The sequence below is a fragment of the Protopterus annectens genome, chromosome 9.part0 (assembly GCF_019279795.1).
Source record: "Protopterus annectens isolate FY-2018-M chromosome 9.part0, PAN1.0, whole genome shotgun sequence".
Taxonomy (NCBI): domain Eukaryota; kingdom Metazoa; phylum Chordata; order Ceratodontiformes; family Protopteridae; genus Protopterus; species Protopterus annectens.
The window spans coordinates 265,780,453-265,799,267 of record NC_056743.1 but is presented as its reverse complement, the minus strand read 5'-3'; the positions used below and the strand labels follow the sequence as shown (position 1 = coordinate 265,799,267).

General features: G+C 39.6%; 1 protein-coding gene across 1 annotated transcript in view; it reads right to left on the bottom strand.

Moving 5' to 3' along the window:
• Positions 1 to 18,815, bottom strand: part of CAT (catalase) — a gene marked incomplete in the record, with an annotated part of 486,757 nt that overhangs the window by 242,440 nt on the left and 225,502 nt on the right. Inside the window, 1 exon segment of the mRNA XM_044082850.1 lies at positions 7,413 to 7,551. Coding sequence (XP_043938785.1) covers positions 7,413 to 7,551 — 139 coding nt within the window.

The following is an 18,815-nucleotide window of genomic DNA, read 5'->3' as shown; positions in this document are numbered from 1 at the left end:
TGTTGCTGGGTGCATCACAGGGGGCATACCCAGCCAGCATGGATCTTGTGATCCACCGGGATCGCACTTGGGAACCTGGAGACTCTACAGCACAGTCCCATAGTGATGCTGTCCTCGGTAAGCATGGGCTTGGGTGTGCCACTGTGATGTACTGCAAAAACATGCTGCCTTGATGTAGCTCTCCCCTCAGTCTCCCTCCCTTCCGGTAGGTCAGGACAGCAATTAGTGAGTTACTTCAGTCCCTCATCCCTTAGGTCCATTGCTGAATGGGCACATGTAAAGAGAAAAGGCAGAGGTAAGGCAGACTGCTGCCACTGAAGGAGGTCATGAGACCATAGTGGTATCAGCAGTCTGAGTGGGCAGCCGGCACAGCTATGGGACACTACAGATAACCAACATCTGGAGGCCCATGCCTGTCCTTGGCATATTAGTGGAGCGGCGGTCCTTACCCTGCTTTTTCTCTTTACATGTGCCCTGGCTGTGCACCCTTGTCAGTGTCCACCCATGCTTTATTTCAGATAAGGTAAGACTGGAAGGAAGATGTTCACTGGTTCAGAAGGGATGGCATTCACCTAACTGAGGAGGGCATTGCATTCTTCTTGACCAACCTCCACAATGGCGTGAGGAGAGCCCTGCATGATTGTGAGAAGAATGGAAAACACCCATGACCAAGCTGGACCAGTATAGTAAGTAAAACACTATTATGAAATGTGTTATGTAAAATTTATTTCTCTGAGCTTGGCAAATAACTGTTATGGAAATTATGATTTTTTCATATTTTGGTAAATAACTTTGCAAGGGAGCATCTGAATGTGCCAAGTAATATCTCATTTTGAAGGCAGTATTGCTGGTTCTAATATGGTAAAAGAATTGTGCCAGTATGTTTGACACATGTGCAGAAATCAAAGTTTGTTTGAGACTTATGGTTATGGAAATTATGATTTTTTTTAATATTTTGGTAAATAACTTTGCAAGGGAGCATCTGAATGTGCCAAGTAATATCTCATTTTGAAGACAGTATTGCTGGTTCTAATATGGTAAAAGAATTGTGCCAGTATGTTTGACACATGTGCAGAAATCAAAGTTTGAGACTTATGGTTATGGAAATTATGATTTTTCATATTTTGGTAAATAACTTTGCAAGGGAGCATCTGAATGTGCTAAGTAATACCTCATTTTGAAAAGATTATTTATAGTTCTAACATATAAAAGAATTGGGCCTGTATGTTGTACACATGTGCAGATATCTATGTTTGTTTCGGACTTAGGTTATGGAAATTATGATTTTTTTCATATTTTGGTAAATAAATTTGCAAGGGAGCATCTGAATGTGCCAAGTAATATCTCATTTTGAAGACAGTATTGCTGGTTCTAATATGGTAAAAGAATTGTGCCAGTATGGTTGACACATGTGCAGATATCAAAGTTTGTTTGAGACTTATGGTTATGGAAATTATGATTTTTTTTTCATATTTTGTTATATAACTTTGCAAGGGAGCATCTGAATGTGCTAAGTAATACCTCATTTTGAAAAGATTATTTATAGTTCTAACATGGTAAAAGAATGGTACCTGTATGTTGTACTCATAGGCAGATAACAGAGTTTGTTTCTGACTTAGGTTATGGAAATTATGATTTTTTTCATATTTTGGTAAATAACTTTGCAAGGGAGCACCACATTGTGTGAAGTAATGCATCATTTTGAAGACAGTGTTACTCCTTACAACATGGTAAAAGAACTGTGTCTAGGCACTGTAAACACGTACAGATATTACAGTTTGTTTAGTCTTGTACAAATATGAAAATTATACATTTACAATACTTCTCATTATTATGCCCATATCTTTATGAGGAGCATGGTAATCACACAAATGATGTCATTTTGAAGCTGACATTCAGATGCACAACTTCTACACTGATATGTAGGCTCTGTCTGTTACAGGTGATGAGATATTATGTTTTGTTTATCAATTATGAGAAATAATATACTAATCCTATTTCTGTGAATATCTCATGAAAGGAGTGTCACACAGTTATGGTTAAAGTATCATTTTAAAGCTGACATTCATACTAACAAATTAAATTCAAATTGTATGGGTCTGCATGGTACATAGACCAAGATATTGTGCTTTGCTTTTCCAAAAAATTAAAAAAATTGCACAATATCAGCATTCCTTGCCAAATATTTCATTATGACTTTGATATGCACTATCAACATTTACACTGTTGGAAAGGTCAGTGTCTGCTGAACAACTTTCGCGTTTACACTTTTAGTGTAGCTCTTATAGTTAGAGTTATGAGCATTTGTTTTCTGTATAGTATTACAAATGGATTTTCTGAAAATGAGCTCAGGCTGCTCTGTTGTTCCTATGGTGGAATTCAGCAGGCAGCTTTTCCTGAGCTGCTCTGGAGTGAATGAGTTAAGATTAGAGAGATGATTTAGAAGGTGGGTGTGGGAGATGTTATCAAAAGCTTTGGATAGGTCCAGCAGGACAGAAGATACCAAATTACCGGAGTCACGGGCTGAATTCACAGAATGTAAGGAGAGAAGGGCGGAGATAGTACTGTGTCCTGGGCGGAAGCAGTGTTGGGTAGGGGAGAGTAGCTGGTATTTGGTAAGGAATGGTATTAGCTGTAGGTGGATACATTTTTCAAGAATTTTGGAGATAGGGGAGAGGACGGCTATGGGGTGAAAGTTGGAGACATTGTTATTTTTGCCACCCTTGTGGAGTGGAAGAATATATGCAGTTCGCCATAGTTTGGGAACGTAAGATTCAAGTAGAGATCTATTGATCAGGATGCCGATAGGCAGAGCAATAGCATCTGAAGCTATTTTTAAGGAGGATGATGAAATGCTGTCAGGGGCATTGGAGCAAGGCTTTAGTTTGTAAAGGAGTTTCTTTATTAGATTGGTGAAGACGGATTTAAGTTCAAAATTAGGGTGGGACGGGGAGGGAGGGGAGGATTGGGCAGGAATGGGAGGAGGGTTATTATTGGTAAAGGTCTTAGTAAGCTCAGCTATGGAAGAGGTGAAGAAGGTATTGAATAGTGTGGTAATTTCTGAGTCAGATTTGCTGGTGTCAGGACAGGGGTTGTTTTTTGTTCCAGGTCTGAGGAGGGAATTAGAGTTCCAGAATTGTTTGGGATTTTTAGCATGATTTTCTTGTAGTTTGACGTAGAAAGACTTTTTGTCTTAGACTTATTTTTTGGCTAGGTTTCTCAACTAAACATTTTAGTAATGTTTCAGGTTGTTTATTGTGAAGATAGATTTTCCAGGTTTTATCCCTTTGTAGCAATGTTTTTTGCATCTTTGGTGAGCCATTGAGAGGTTTTAGTTTTAACTCTAATTTCTTATTGGAGCTAGGGAGTTAAGGACTGTTAAGAATGTTGAATTAAAGTAGTCAACGGCTTTGTCTAGAGGCAGTATTTTTAGGGGGTTCCAGTTAGTTAGCATAAGGGAATCAGAGAAAGTAGTGGGGTTAAAGTTAGTTAGGTTGCGAGTATGAATGTATTGATGGAAGTGTGAGGAAGAGGGAGCAACTCTAATAGTGAAGGCAGGGAGGTGGTCTCCTAGAGAGTCGGGAATGACTCCTGCTTCTATGATTTTGTTAGGATGAGATACTAGGATCCAGTCAATTATGGAGCCAGGGGGGGTTGGCTTTATTAGGTCTAGTTATGGAGTTGGTAAGTTGAGTAATGGTGAATAGGTTAATTGTTTAGATTCATAGATTAGTACTAAGCTAACTGCCCTTGAGCCATTTTAAGCTTAGCCAATTATCCCTTGTGAGACTCAAACCCTGCACCTTGTGTTTGTAAGGCAAACACCTTAACCATTAGGCCACCCTCCCACGTGGGATTAGGGTTACTGACTTTTCCCCAGTCAATATTTACGTCTCTTAGGATGCAGGTTTCTAGCTTAATATTTGAGGAGGTCCAGGAAAGAATGTCTTCTAGGGTATTGGTGTTGTTACCAGGAGAAATGTAGAGGGAAAGGATACAGATGCTTTTATGGATGTTTAGTTTTAGTAGGCCAATGACAAGTTCAGCATTTGAGAAAGAAGGGATATGGTTAGGATATGGAGTGATGGTCAAGTGGTTGGAGTAGATTAAAGCTACACCACCACCTCTTTTACTTGGGCGGTCGGATCGCAGAGAGTAAAATTTGAGGGGAAGGAATTCAGAGTCACTTATGAGGTTTTATCCAGGTTTCAGAGATGGCTATGTCTAGTTGGTTAGGATTGAGCCAGGCATGGAAGAAGATCATTTTATTTAGTAGGCTTTGGGCATTGATGGTGAGGAATCTGAGGTTTTTATTTGGGGATTTGTTGTTGGAGCTAGGGAGGTATGTTGGAGAGGAGTTGGGACCAGGATTTGGGTGGATGTCGCCGGTTAAGGAAAGAGGTGTGGGGAGTAAGTTTATTATGCTTTGATTTGGGTAGACGAGTCTGGTAGAAATTAAGTTTGAGTTTGTAGTCACTGTTACAGAGTTTGGGAACAATTTTATTTTTAGGAGAAAGATAGGCTAGGAGGGAACTAAAAAGGCTGAGATATTGTGATAGTGGGATGTAAGGCTGTTGTGAAGAGGAATAGGGGAAGGGAGTAAGTAAAAATCAGTATAGGAGGTTGTATGGTAAAGAGGTAGTAGAAGGAAGGGTAATAAGGCGATAAGGATTGAAGGAGGGGGGAAGGACATGTTAGTTGGAGATGAAAGAGAAGTAGAAGAGTGTAAAGTGATATTTGCTGGGTAGGGGGAGTGGCAATGAGAGTCAGGTGGATTGAAGGAAGGGGTGGGGGAGTAACAGAATTGGTTGGGGGAGTCGGGGGATTAGCAGGAGGGGGAATAAACGTAGGACCACTGGGGGTGGGTGGGAATTGGGGCAGGGTAGAGGAGTGGAGAGAGCCCGCAGGGCGAACGGAGCTGGAAGAGCCAAGAAAGGTGAGCGAGTGTCAGGACAGGTTGGGTTAGGAACAATCAGCTGTGTAGATAGTTGTGCAAGTAGGCCAGTGTGCACAGAGAATATAGGCAAAGAGTACAAAAAGCTGTATATGGTGGAAACTGAAAAAGGGTAATTGCGAGGTGGAGCTCAGGGATGAGGTAAGGCAGGCACTGGGTGGCAGTGAAGAGTTACCAAATAGCTGGGTAACTACAGCAGAGCTCATAAGGGAGGCAGCTAGAAAGGTGCTTGGTATCACATCTGGACAGAGGGAGGACGACAAGGAGACACGGTGGTGGAATGAGGAAGTACAGGAGAGTACACAGAGAAAGAGGTTGGCAAAGAAGTGGGATTGTCAGAGAGATGAAGAAAGTAGACAAGAGTATAAGGAGATGAGGTGCATGGCAAAGAGAGGTGGCGAAGGCTAAGGATAAGGCATATGAAGAGTTGTATGAAAGGATGGACACTAAGGAGGGAGAAAAGGACCTGTACCGATTGGCTAGACAGAGGTACTGAGCTAGGAAAGAAGTGCAGCAGGTAAGTGATAAATGAGGGAAACATACAAGCAAGGAGAGTGTGTTGAGGAGATGGAAAGAGTACTTTGAGGGGTTGATGAATGAAGAGAATGAGAGGGAGAGAAGGTTGGATGATGTAGGGATAGTGAATCATGAAGTAGCATGGATTAGCAAGGAGGAAGTAAGGATAGCTATGAAGAGAATGAAGAATGGAAAGGCTGTTGGCCCGGATGACATACCTGTGGAAGCATGGATGTGTTTAGGTGAAATGGCAGTGGAGTTTTTAACCAGATTGTTTAATGAAATCTTGGGAAGTGAGAGGATGCCTGAGGAATGGAGAAAGTGTTTTGGCACCGATTTAAGAATAAGGGTGATGTGCAGAGCTGTAGTAACTACAGAAGAATTAAATTGATAGTCACAGCGTGAAATTATGGGAAAGAGTAGTGGAAGCAAGGTTAAGAAGGGACATGATGATTAGCGATCAGCAGTATGGCTTCATGCCAGGAAAGGGCATTACAGATGCAATATTTGCTCAGAGTGTTGGAGAAGTACAGAATGTCGGAAGGAGTTGCACTGTGTTTTTGTAGACTTGGAGAAAGCATATGACAGGGTGCCTAGGGAGGAGTTGTGGTATTGTATGAGGAAGTCAGGAGTGTCAGAAAACTATGCAAGAGTGGTACAGGATATGTACGAGGGTAGAGTGACAGTGGTGACATCTGCGGTGGGAGTGATGGATGCGTTTAAAGTGGAAGTGGGGTTACATCAAGGATCAGCTCTGAGCCCTTTCTTATTTGCAATGGTGATGGACAGGTTGACAGACAAGATCAGACAGGAGTCCCCGTGGACTATGTTTGCAGATGACATTGTGATCTGTAGTGAGAGTAGGGAACAGGTGGAGGAGACCCTGGAGAGATGGAGATGTGCTCTAGATAGAAGAGGAATGAAGGTCAGCAGGACTAAGACAGAATATGTGTGTGTGAATGAGAGAGAGGATAGAGGAATGGCGAGGATGCAAGGAGTAGAGGTGGCGAAGGTGGAGGAGTTTAAATACTTGGGGGGGGGTCAATAGTTCAGAGTAACTGTGAGTGTGGAAGAGAGGTGAAGGAGAGTACAGGCAGGATGGAGTTGGAGAAAAGAGTGTCAGGAATGATTTGTGACAGATGAGTACCTGTAAGAGTGAAAGGGAAGGTCTGCAAGAGGGTAGCGAGACTAGCTATGTTATATGGGTTGGAGACAGTGGCATTGACAAAAAGGCAGGAGTTTGAGCTGGATGTGGCAGAATTAAAGATGTTAAGATTTGCACTGGGTGTGGCGAGGGTGGACAGGATTAGGAATAAGTATATTAGAGGGTCAGCCCAGGTTGGAAGGTTTGGAGACAAAGCCAGAGAGGCACGATTACGTTGGTTTGATCATGTGCTGAGGAGGGATGCTGAGTATAATGGGAAAAAAATGCTAAGGATGAAGCTACCAGGTAACCGGAAAAGAGGATAGTCTAAGATAAGGTTTATGGATGTCGAGACAGGACATGCAGGTGGTTGGTGTGACTGAGCAAGATGCACAGGACAGGAAGAAATGGAAACGGGTGATCTGCTGTGGCGACCCCTAAAGGGAACAGCCGAAAGAAGATTATGACGATGATGATGATGTGGGGCTCCATCATAAAGCAAGTGTGCCAAGGCTAGTCTTCTGTTTTAGATGAAAAGTAATTAATCATCTCCAATGCAGTATTAGTAGTTTAAACACAGAATATTCTCTTACCAATGTTATTTTTCATCTCTGATTTTCAACACGGTAAAAGAGTTTAAGATGTTTGATAAAAAACATTAATATTTCAACCATGCAGACCCATTTTGTTTCTCCCAACAGCCAATATTCAGCCAGCATTTCATTTTTCCAGTTTCCCTAAAAAATACTTCTTATTTCTACATTAAAAAGTAAGCACAATGCATTTTCGAATCCCTACCCTGGTTATCAAACATGCACATCGGACCATCTCTCTCATAGTTGGCTACACGAGTTCGGTAGGGGCAATTCACAGGCAGCTGTAGGTAGTTGGCTCCTAGCCGGTGTCTGTGGGTATCTGGGTAAGCAAACAGGCGCCCCTGTAAAACAAAGCACCATTTGTTTACTAGTATGGAAATGACAAACAAAACGTCATATGTCTACTATTTGTGATACCCATTGTGGGTTAGTTTTCAACTGCATTCTAAGCATGGCCAACACAGCTTCATACAAGGTAACTATACAATAAAACATTACAACTTGGATAAATTCCAAATTAGACAGCCGTATTTATGCAATTGAATTTTAAATTTCATATTAAAATGGCCACTTTGGCTGTAAAAAATGTAGCTGCTAAATAATCATACCTGTGCCAAAGTTCTCAAAATGTACATCTGCACATCTGTTTCTCTGTGTAATACACTCATCACATTTTACCACTGTGTAATCTTCTACAATCTTTTATCAATAATTGTCACCAACATAAGTTTCTTACTAGGCTACTGACCCTGAAGGATCTTTAGAAATCTAGCCATGCATTCTCAAGAAGTTTGTTCAGCCCTTGTAATTTAAATATGAATAACCAAGAGCAGGCACAACATTACATTACTCATTGCCGTAAGGGACAAGGGGGCTACTCCAAAGGTGAATCTGCAGTATCTAGATTACATTGGAATACAGTAAGAAGTACTTTGTTTTACGTGGAGAGGAAAATTCCAAAGTAGTGGTATTTACTGCGCCACACATCTATACCCCCAACATATTCTATTTATGTTAGAGAAAAGATTAAAGAACACTTGAGCAGATGTTTATGGCAGCATTAAACTTGTAGATGTGCAACAGGTCTGACAGGATAGATCTGTTAAGGCTCTGCATATAAAGGCAGAGGTCACCTCAGCAAACTGATACAGAGAATAGGGACAAGGGTTTCATACTATCAATGTAGTTCTCACGACTTGGACCCTTGGTATTCTTGGTGAGAAAACGCTGTGGCCATTGATGTCAAGTCATATTTGGAGATGTACAAGCCAAAAGGAGAATCGTACTCAATGAATCATCTAATAAGTGCAGAATACAGTGGTATATCACATCTCTGGACCTGGATGCCATGCCTTTACTAATATTCTGTGCAATGAAAGACTCTTACAACAGCACAGATGTGATCAAAGAACAGTTCAGTGTGTCCACAGGTTTCAAGGTCCCCAAATACTGTATTTATTTTTCAGGAGTGTCACTAATGTGAGTTACAGGGGCTGTTGTGCTTGCTGAAGGACACATTTTTAGTATTTAGTTTTAGTCCATGGACTTGACTAGTTATCTGAATGGGGAAGGCCTTCTTGAGGGATCTTGGTGTCCTCTGGAAAAATAATAATGGATCCTAATTTACCATCATAAGCCCTTGACATTGGCCTTGAACACAGGGAAGTAAATGCCAAAGAAGAGTGGCCCAAGGACAGAGACATTGGCTAAAGCAGATGCCTTATGCTGACTGGCTAAAACTCCAGCTAGTCTGCCGCATACCGCTTACTCAGAGGCGTTCTCTGCCTAACATACAAGGCCATGTCATACCCAGAGTTGTTGGACATGCTACACTTAAAGAAATCCCAATCCCTCCGAGCCACACGTCCCAGGGATCTTAAACTTATGATGAATAGAACATGCTTGAGGGATAGGTCCCTGACCCAGAGGCTCCCCATGCTCTGGAATAGGCTGCCCATACATGTCAGGCAGAGTGCCTCAATGGCCCTCTTCAACAGGAACCTTGACGACTGGATGAGAGATGGGAAATTCACCCTGGGGATCACATCAGTAGCCCTGCTAGACAGGGGTCCAGGAAAGTAAATATCTGTGGGAAGCAATAGCCAGAGAATCATTATGGCCAGGCTTGTATAGGCCCTAGGGCCGATAGCCTAGTACCTACCTATGAACCCATGAGGCACACCACTAGTGACATTTCTTTTGGAGGAGAAATAGCCACCTACCCTAATTTCCTGGGTTCTGTTTGTGAGCCCATCTGCTATCCATCAGGTTACAAAACTATTTTGCTGGGAAAGTGTAACAATACCAGTGTGTGGAATATTGTCAAACTTCTTAGCAAGATACAGACATGTAATGTGTACTGATTTTCCCACAAATTGCTTCATTAACCTTGTCAAAGGAAGTTGACCAGGTTGAGCAAACAAGATCTGCTCCTGACAAAACTGAACTAGACTGGATTAATGGTTTGTAGGTTATGTCTGTCCTTGCTTATGAAGTTCATAATGACCCTTTCCACAGTCTTACAGATGAGGCTCAGACTTCTTACCTGGGCCAGATGATGCTCCACCCTTATGTATTGGGATAATTGCTGTCCTCCATTTGTCTGGTACAAAGCATCTCCATAGGTTTTTAACAAGTCCTGTTTCAGGCTGGCCAACAGGCATTCGGCTAGGTTATCTAGCCCCACAGAAGCAGTGTTAGTGGCCCAGGTGACTTGAGGACTTAGACTGGGGGCGTAGATGTGGATTATGTGATCTGCTAATTTTTTCTGGGGGGGGGGGGGGGATTTATCCACTAGTAGATTGGTACTCTTTAGCTTAGGTGGCTATTTTTAGCACATATTTGTCTTTGGTTGACTTGAGACTGGAGTTCCCTGCCAAGATCAGCAAAATCAGGTTTGGCTTGTTGGGAGTTATGTGCAAGTATTTTTTTTCCAGTTGTACAGCCTGTTTACATGTTTTGCTACACCACAAGGGGTTATTTTGAAATCTGGCACTGAATTTACGTTGAAGACTGAGTGACACCTCTATGCAGCTAATTTGTATCAGTGAAGAATTTGACAATAATGGATTCAACATGTGCAGTGGGGTAATCACATTGGGAGGAGGGATGCTGATTTTAGCCAGGTCACTCAATTTAAGTAGATCGGTCTTCTACAATCTTTGAATACTGACGGACGTATTGGAAGCTGCTTCTGGCTTCAGTTTTATAGTGAATGTGACCGATTTATGGAATAATTTAATAAGGTGGGTGGGTGAACTAGTATGGAAGAGAGCCCATATTGGTAAGAACCAAATTCAGGATTGTCTCTCCCCTAGTTGAAGTGTGGGTTAACTAATCCAGAGAGTCTGTATTAATGAAATCCAGAAATCTCTGGGTATACATGTTAGGGGATGTACAAGTTTCATATTTATAGAGGGGTAGTGGAAGTCCCCTAAGTGAATGGAATGTAGTTTGATACACAGGGGCTCAGTACTAGTCAGATACAAAGTATGGGTTGGAGAAAACCTGTCCTCCATTTGTCTGGTATAAAGCATCTCCATAGGTTTTTAACAAGTCATGTTTCAGGCTGGCCAATAGGCATTCGGCTAGGTTACAACTGGCTACAATGTGATGATCATCATCATCATCGCTGCCTTTTCTCCCATTTTCTACATGGAGTCAGGGTGTCGTGTCAGCTATCATTTCTCTCTATTTAAATGACACACTCCTGCCTTCTTCGGCATGCATGCCTGACTGTCACAGATCTTCTCTCTCACAATCCATCCAACCTATTTGCTGGATACTCTGGTTTCCTCTTGCCTTCTTCCTGTCTGTCCCAAATCATTTTCACCAGATTGTCTTTTGCTTTTCTGCACATTTCCGAACCACCCTAATTTGTTCTCTTTGACCTTTTCTGCAACTGGAGCTACTCTGGCTTCTGCTGTTGTCTTATGACTGTGATGGCGAACCTTTTGGGCTCGGTATGTCAAAATCAGAAAATGCCTGTCTTGGTTCTGCTGGCATGTCACCCCCACCAAAGCCTTTGACATGCGTGTCATAGGTTCGCCATCACTGCCCTATAATGGGATATGGGTTTTTTATTGATGGCAAGTCAGACATGGAGGAGTGCCGGCCAAGTCGGACGTGGAGGAATTTGGGTCGTCATCCTAACTAAAATGTCTGGAAGTGCCTCCCCCCCCCCCCCCCAACACACACACAATGACCTCATCTAATGTGGTGGGCCTGAATGTGCAATACTGAAGCCTTAAACTGTCTTGCTTTAAGCTCTGTAGCTAAACGTTTACTGTCCAAAGAGGAAATAATTTCTGTTCAAGTAATAAAAAGTGTTAGACTACACCAGTGCAACAAGCACTCTGAACACTGGTGGAAAGCCTTTGGAAAAGGAGATAAACTGTTAACTGTCCTGCCCTACTCAAAATGAAGAAACTCTAGTGGCCTCTGCAGATAGATATTCAGGTAGACACCCCCTCACATCTAGGATCACCATTAGTTGCAATGGCAAAGTAAGGTGAGCTTTAGTATTAGCATTTTGAATTATTTTAAGAATTTGTTCAAAAGGATAAAGAATACAAAAACCCCTTTCTATATTCTTTTTTTCTGGGTTCCCTTTTATGGTTCGATAAAGTTGTCAAAACTCACAGAACTGTATTAACCTGTTCAGTATGACAGGAGACATACCAAGAAAGGACAAAGTTCTGAACTCTGTTTTGTGGCATGTGACAATCACCAATAATACAAAGTTAGCATAAACAATTTTTTTCTTGAAAAGCACAACCTTGCTTCCTGTAAGAAGAGGAAGAAGAGGAAGAAAGGGCATTGGATGCATTTCTTAGGAATGGTGTTGCAAAGTTAAGACTGTTGCCTTCCTAGCAAGGCCAACACCTGCCTCGTCTCTATACATCTTGCTAGTCGCTCATTCACTGTCTCCTCACAGTCGCTCTCTTCTTGGCTTACACTACTCAAATTTCAACTGCTTACAGTGAAAGGGCCAGCGTTCAGTTGGCCAGTTCCTGTTAAACTTTCCTCGAGTCCTTTCCCAGACACCTCCTCTTTCAGTTTTTAAATAGTTGTCAGGACGGCTGACTGCACAAAAGCTCATCATTCAAAGGGGTGATTAACAATGTCCTTTCACGTCCTTTGCCAAAAATTGGTGCTCTCCATTGGCTGTGACTGCCCCCCCCCCATTACTAGTTCCAAGAGTATCATACTCATTTAACTGACCATTTTGCTGCCTTAAAAGTTTGAGGTGTAAATTTTCACACACTGACTTTTAGGGCATCAGAGATTTTACTAGCTGCATGGTTCATTTGCTTAAGAGTATCTCCATCATGTAGGATCATACAAGTCTAAGGCTCTAATGGCAATGACAGAAGATATGCAAACATTTGCCAGAATGGTCCAACACTCTACTCACCTCATCTCTGGGAAGTCCGTTAAGCAATGGAACAAATCTGAAACCTCTTGTTGAAACCAAAGGAAATCACAGTTGGGCCTGCCACAGGGTTTTTAAAAAGATACAAGTATTCTGAACCTTGTAGAAACTAAGGCTTTTGTGGGTAGGCTGTTGGTAGTGAGTTCAAGGGATAGTGCTGTGTTCAAGGGATAGTGCTGTGGAGTGCATCCTCAAATACTTGCAATAATACAAGAACAAGAACAATGAAGGCCTCAGTACATCCATAGTAATATCTGCATATCCTTAATGGGTAACCAATACCTGTGATGTGCTCATAGGTTTTGTGAAGTTAAACTTTTTTGGAGTGTAGGCAGTGAAATTATTTCCCCATCATGCGAGTCATGCCAAACTTTAGGACAACTGTCTCTAATAAGCCAGCTCCCCATCATATTATCAAATTCAATACTGAAGATTCAAAGAAAAAAGGGACCCTTTTCCCTTTAGCTGATTGGCTAAGAAGAAAAAATGGGGAAGTGCCAGTAAACTATGTAACCACAAATGTTCTAGAAAGCCTCTAGTAATCAAAGAGGGTACTGACAAGAATAGCAACCAGCAGGGAGGGCATCTGGCCCTTAGAGATCCATACTTTAAGTGACATGGAAAGCAAAGTAGGTGATCTGGTTAGCTCTTGATCCTGGAAGTCCACTAAAATGTATAATGGTCAAGACAGAATCAGGAGCTGCAAAGAGATACAGCAAGTATACTCTTAAGGAAAACTGTACCTACGACGATCTGGATTTGAACTTTTAACATACATTGCAAACGAATGGGAAATTGTGTCCAGCCTGAGCAATGAAAAGATATACAGAGCCCTGGCTAGGAGTGTAACATATAATTCCCACTACCAAATCATGCAGGCAGGCAATCAGTACATAAAGGTGTCGAGCTGGGTTCTTATTGCAAAATTGAACATTAAGAACGCTGAATACCGGAAGGCCAAATTTGGTAGTTCGTAAGTGGAGAATGTCAAAGCCGCGGAAACCCTAATTCTTTCCCAGGGAAAGAACTTGGTTGGCAGCTTCTGCATTTTCAGACTGGGTCAAGGTAAGTGTATGAAATGGTAGTGATGGACTTTAGGGTCAGGGGCACGGGTCAGGTAAGTGTGCAATAGTGACTGAACTTAGGGTAAGGGTGCAGGTCAGTTAAGTGTGCGGTAGTGACGAACTTTAGGGTTAGGGCTGGGTTAAGAATAGTGGATAGCGGGGTATGTTGGGTTTAGTGTAGGTTTTGAAGGAGTTTGGTGTGATTGCGTTATGAGTGTTTTTCACAACAGCAAATTTTTTCCCTGGGAAAAAAGTTAGCTGTTTTGTAGTTTCAATGTTATCCAAACTCGATCTTCCAAGTTCGAACTTATGGTGTTCGAAATTTTGGAAGTTCGATTTCGTGATATAGACCCATTAAGCCCAGGGCAGACAAAGCACCATCTCAATGTTACTGAAGCCAACAGGCTTCACAGAACTAATGAGCTCAGTGAGGACTCCTGCTCCTTGTCTGAAGATTGTTGGCCCATAAGGTATAGTGCTCTTACGCAAAAAGATGAATTTCATTCCATGCGTAGAAGGAACTGCAAATGGTAGTCCTTGAGCACAGTTCATCTTCTGCAAACACATCAGTAAGGGATCATTTCAAAAGACATCATGTACCTCAGGAAATCTCCCTCAAGAAACTCAAGGTTCAAAATAAATGCCTTAAAACTGACCATTTTTCAAAAGACTTTCCCCCCAAACTAACAGACATTTACATACAAACAACAAAAATTCTCATTAATGGTTCAATATTTTATGAACTTCCCAGGGAAACTAACAGCATAATGGGTCTATATTAGAACATTGAAGTTTCAAAACTTTGAATGATCTAATATTGAACCCTATTCAGTGAAAGCTGAAAATATTGAAGCAACAGAAAACAATTTTTTTCTAGGGAAAGAATTCGGTTGTCCGTTTCTGTTGCTTCAGTATTTTCAGCGCTGTGGTGGAAAGTTATGGATCGGGTTCAGGTAAGTGTGTGATTGAGTGCGGGTTAGGTATGTGTGCGATTGTGTGGACATGGTTAGGGCGGGGTAGGCAAGTTAGGGTGCGGGTGAGTGTGCGATAGTGACTGACCTTAGGGTTAGGGTTAAGGAAAGTGGATAGTTAGTGGTGTGTTTATAGTTTAGTGTCGGGTTAGGTGTAAGATTTTAGGTGTATGTGTGTGGATTTCTGTTTGTTTGGTGTGCTTGTGTTGTGTGTATGTGTTTTGGAACAGCAAATTTTTTCCCTAGGAAAAAAATAGCTGTTCTGTATGGTCGATGTTTTCAGCTTTTGCTGAATAAGGTTCAATATTAGAAAATTCGAAGTTTTGAAACTTCGATGTTCTAATATACTGACCCCAGCATAATTACATATAAAAAACAGCCTTACATTTTGGCCTCCTGTCCTCAAAGGCAAAGCAGCAGCTGCATCTTGAATTTTAATGCAAAAAAAATCTACCTTTTCATGCCATAAAAAAGATGCCTTTTATATAGAAATGCATACTGCCTTTAAGCCTAAAATCCCACTATTACATATTTATGTTTTTGATCTATTTTGTTAATTTTACTCTGAGGGGAACTGAAAGCTAAATTTGTTTCAACTGAAACCTTTGCAGACCTTACACTTCAGAAATTTCAGTCATCTGGACTTAAATCTCTCTCTCTCCAGCTCCACTACAATTATTACAAAAGAAAATAGTCAAGCTTTTACATCTGCTGCACAACCAATAGCATTTAGAGAAAGCACAAATCAAAAACTCAGACATAAATATGGTTATAAGAGAAATAAATTATGGGTACTCTGCTACTGATGCACAATGACAGCACATGGAAGAGTACGATTGTGTAAAAACATTAGATGCCGGACTAATCGCTGCTGCAGTATTACTGACAGGGATGTCCTGCCAAAGATTGTTTTATGTCAGGCCAGAATACCAAAGCAAAGACATTTTTCTGTTGCACTAGACTTCTGACCAGAGCGTGCCCTTTTGGGAGGGATTAGAAGGCAAATACAACAAACACACCAATAACTACAAAACTGAAATAAAAACTATCTGAATTCACCACGCTAAGCCACTTTATTATTGCAACCACTTAAGCGCTTTCATCTCATCATGAGACTTCATCAGAATACAAAACACACCACTTGACCAATATTAAATACCCCACCCCTATTATAATTGAAGAACCAAGTAAAAGTTAAAAGAATCCATATTTATATACTTAAATACATATTTACACAGATTACACTTGTCTGACAACTAAGGGGTCTACAGATGTATTTACACAAGATATAACCAACTGCCTACAAAAACTAAATACCCTCATAACCTTTTAGTATAACTTCAGTATACAGCTGTCCTAATGCTTTCCTTGAAATGCAATTGTGCAATCGAACACTTGATGTGATGCCCAAAAGAGCTGTGCAATGCAACAAAATAAGGTTAAACAGAAGACACTTCATTACTAAAATGCAAATGAAAGCAAGTGAGCAGAAAACTAGCATATCTTGTATGGGATAACATATGGTTCACACCTCTGCACACTGGTTGCTAAAATTGTTTTTTTTTTTATATATATAGAATGATTTTTTACAGACATTTGACCAGAAACTATTAACAGTGATTATAAACTTGCTCAGAGAGAAATGTATTTGACTTCACTATAGATATTAATTTGTATACAACAGCATTTATATACATTACTCTACTTAAACTTTAATATATGTTATCTTCTATACTATATGAAACAGTTTAGCAGAGAAGATGCTTAAAACATTTTAACCTGCTCAACATCTGTTGCCTTACTCAGTTACTTCGCTAATTGGAAAACAATGAGTAGATTTTAACTCTGCAAAATGTTCTGCATATTAGTGAAATGTAATTTTATTTTATACTAAATTGCCATAAATCATTTCAAACTTTTTTCACCTCCCATTGCTATGATGAATACAAAAACTTGAGATTGCACATCTCAGAATATGGCAATGAAAAGTACTATAAGCAAATTTATATACATGATACTTAGTGCATACATTTAATATCCAGCTTCTGTACAGGAAGCATTCTTTTATGATTATATTTTAAGTACTAGAGGTATAGACAGTAACATACATACGGTCATAATTTAAACTTTCACTTAAACACTCACATTTGTATATTTACCCGCATGCAGATACATAGGACAGTCACTCAACTGTTACTACACTGAGCATCGACTCATGATTTACAAACACACAGTATGCACATCCATGTAAATATATTATGCATACATAAGCACATACAATACATGCAAATGTGTAATTTTAAATTGTGCCACCTTTTAATTATACTTCCATATTCTATTACTTTCACCTTTTCAACCATGTTATCAAATGGGTTTTAAAAATTATGATACAAGATCTCAATATGTACTTCTGTTATGAAGTCTAAAGTTGATGTGTTATAGGTGTTCAGTTTTATTTATTTCCTCCATATAAAGCTTTAAGTACTAGGCTATTTACAGTATCTTCTACAGTAGGCTTAATTAGAAGAAATTACTATAGAAAATGTCCAAATAGAGAAATCTGATGTGCATTGCTGTGATATTTCTGATATATTCAGAAATAAAGCATGTTATTTATTGTTAACATTTCAACCTTTATATTTTTATGACCTTAAATATTAATATTTCTCAAACACTATATTGTTTTTCCTTTTAACATGGCTTGAGTGTGCTCTAAATAATTTATTATATTATTATTAATACTGTTTTACATTACAATCAGTAGCAACGGTTTAGCTTGGTGGCATTGGGATAGGTTGGTTGGTGTGTGATATGATAATATCAAATCAGGGAATTTTCATTCCATGATGGAGGTCTGAATGTATACAAATTTGAAATTTTGCCTTTTTTTCTTATCTGTCCATAACAATTAGTACTCGATTATATTTCAAGTTAAAGCATCTTAAATCGGTGCATTTATAAATGTTTTTATGAAGGTCGACATACAATTGCCTCTCAGCAAACATCAATGGACTTCCATTTAAGAGAAATAGCTTAAATATTTAAAACTGCAAAAAGCTCAATTGTCTTACAAAAAATGCATTTATTATCTGAAGATGCAACTCCTGTGAGCTCTGAATTTAAAATCAAAAAGGAGTCGCTCATTTTTTGGAGAAATTCATTACCTATGCCTAAAATATTAAATACCTATTCAGATAAAAATAGCATGTTGGGTTTGGCAGTAATAGAAACTGACAAAAAAAAAAAACAGTTTTGTGAATTCTTACTGGACACTTGGAATCGGAGCCAAAGTTGCTAAGAAATATTTGGATAGTACAACCTTATATAAAAACGTGAATTGATTATTGCAGGAGATTTTAACTGCATTCTTTCTAGTAAAGACATAACTACGGATAAGGTTCCCTAAGCCTTCCTCAGTAGCTGAAAGTCTCACCATTATCCAAGTCTCACCATTATCTATGATATTAAAACTAACAAATTTTACACATTATTATTATAGATTTGGCACACAAAGTTTTTACTCCTAGTAGTTTATTTACTAACACTGAAGATATATCGATATCTTCATGACCTTTATCTGACCACAACGCTATTACATTTACTTCAACGTTAAATCCAAGTAATTTGATTTACCATCACAGAATCCCTGCTTATACAGTAAAATTAAAAGACTAACGAGCAGGGTCTAAAATAAATAGATCAATACAAAGAAATTAATAATAATGGAGAATATTCAGAAGTAATTCTCTGGGATTCTTTAAAAGAATATCTATATGGAAGAATTAAAAATTGGTATACATGTAAAAAAGCAAGAGATAAAAAGTTGGTCTCTGCAGTCTAATACAGATAAACTGAAATCCAGTTTAAATCCTTATGCCAAATTGACAAACGCCGAGCTGAAAATATTAAAAATCAGAAATTATCTTGATGTACTTCACCATATATTATTAAATCTGGAAAAATTAAATTACATGTTTACTCAAACCCAAAAAGCTTACACAGGCTGGCTTTTAGAGCTGAGAAAAAATAAATCAATACTAATCATATTAAAGAAATAACTTCCAAACAAGGTGATAAAATTAATTAAATGACTGCAAAGACATCAACTTCTTATCCTACTCTTAAATAAGTTTTAA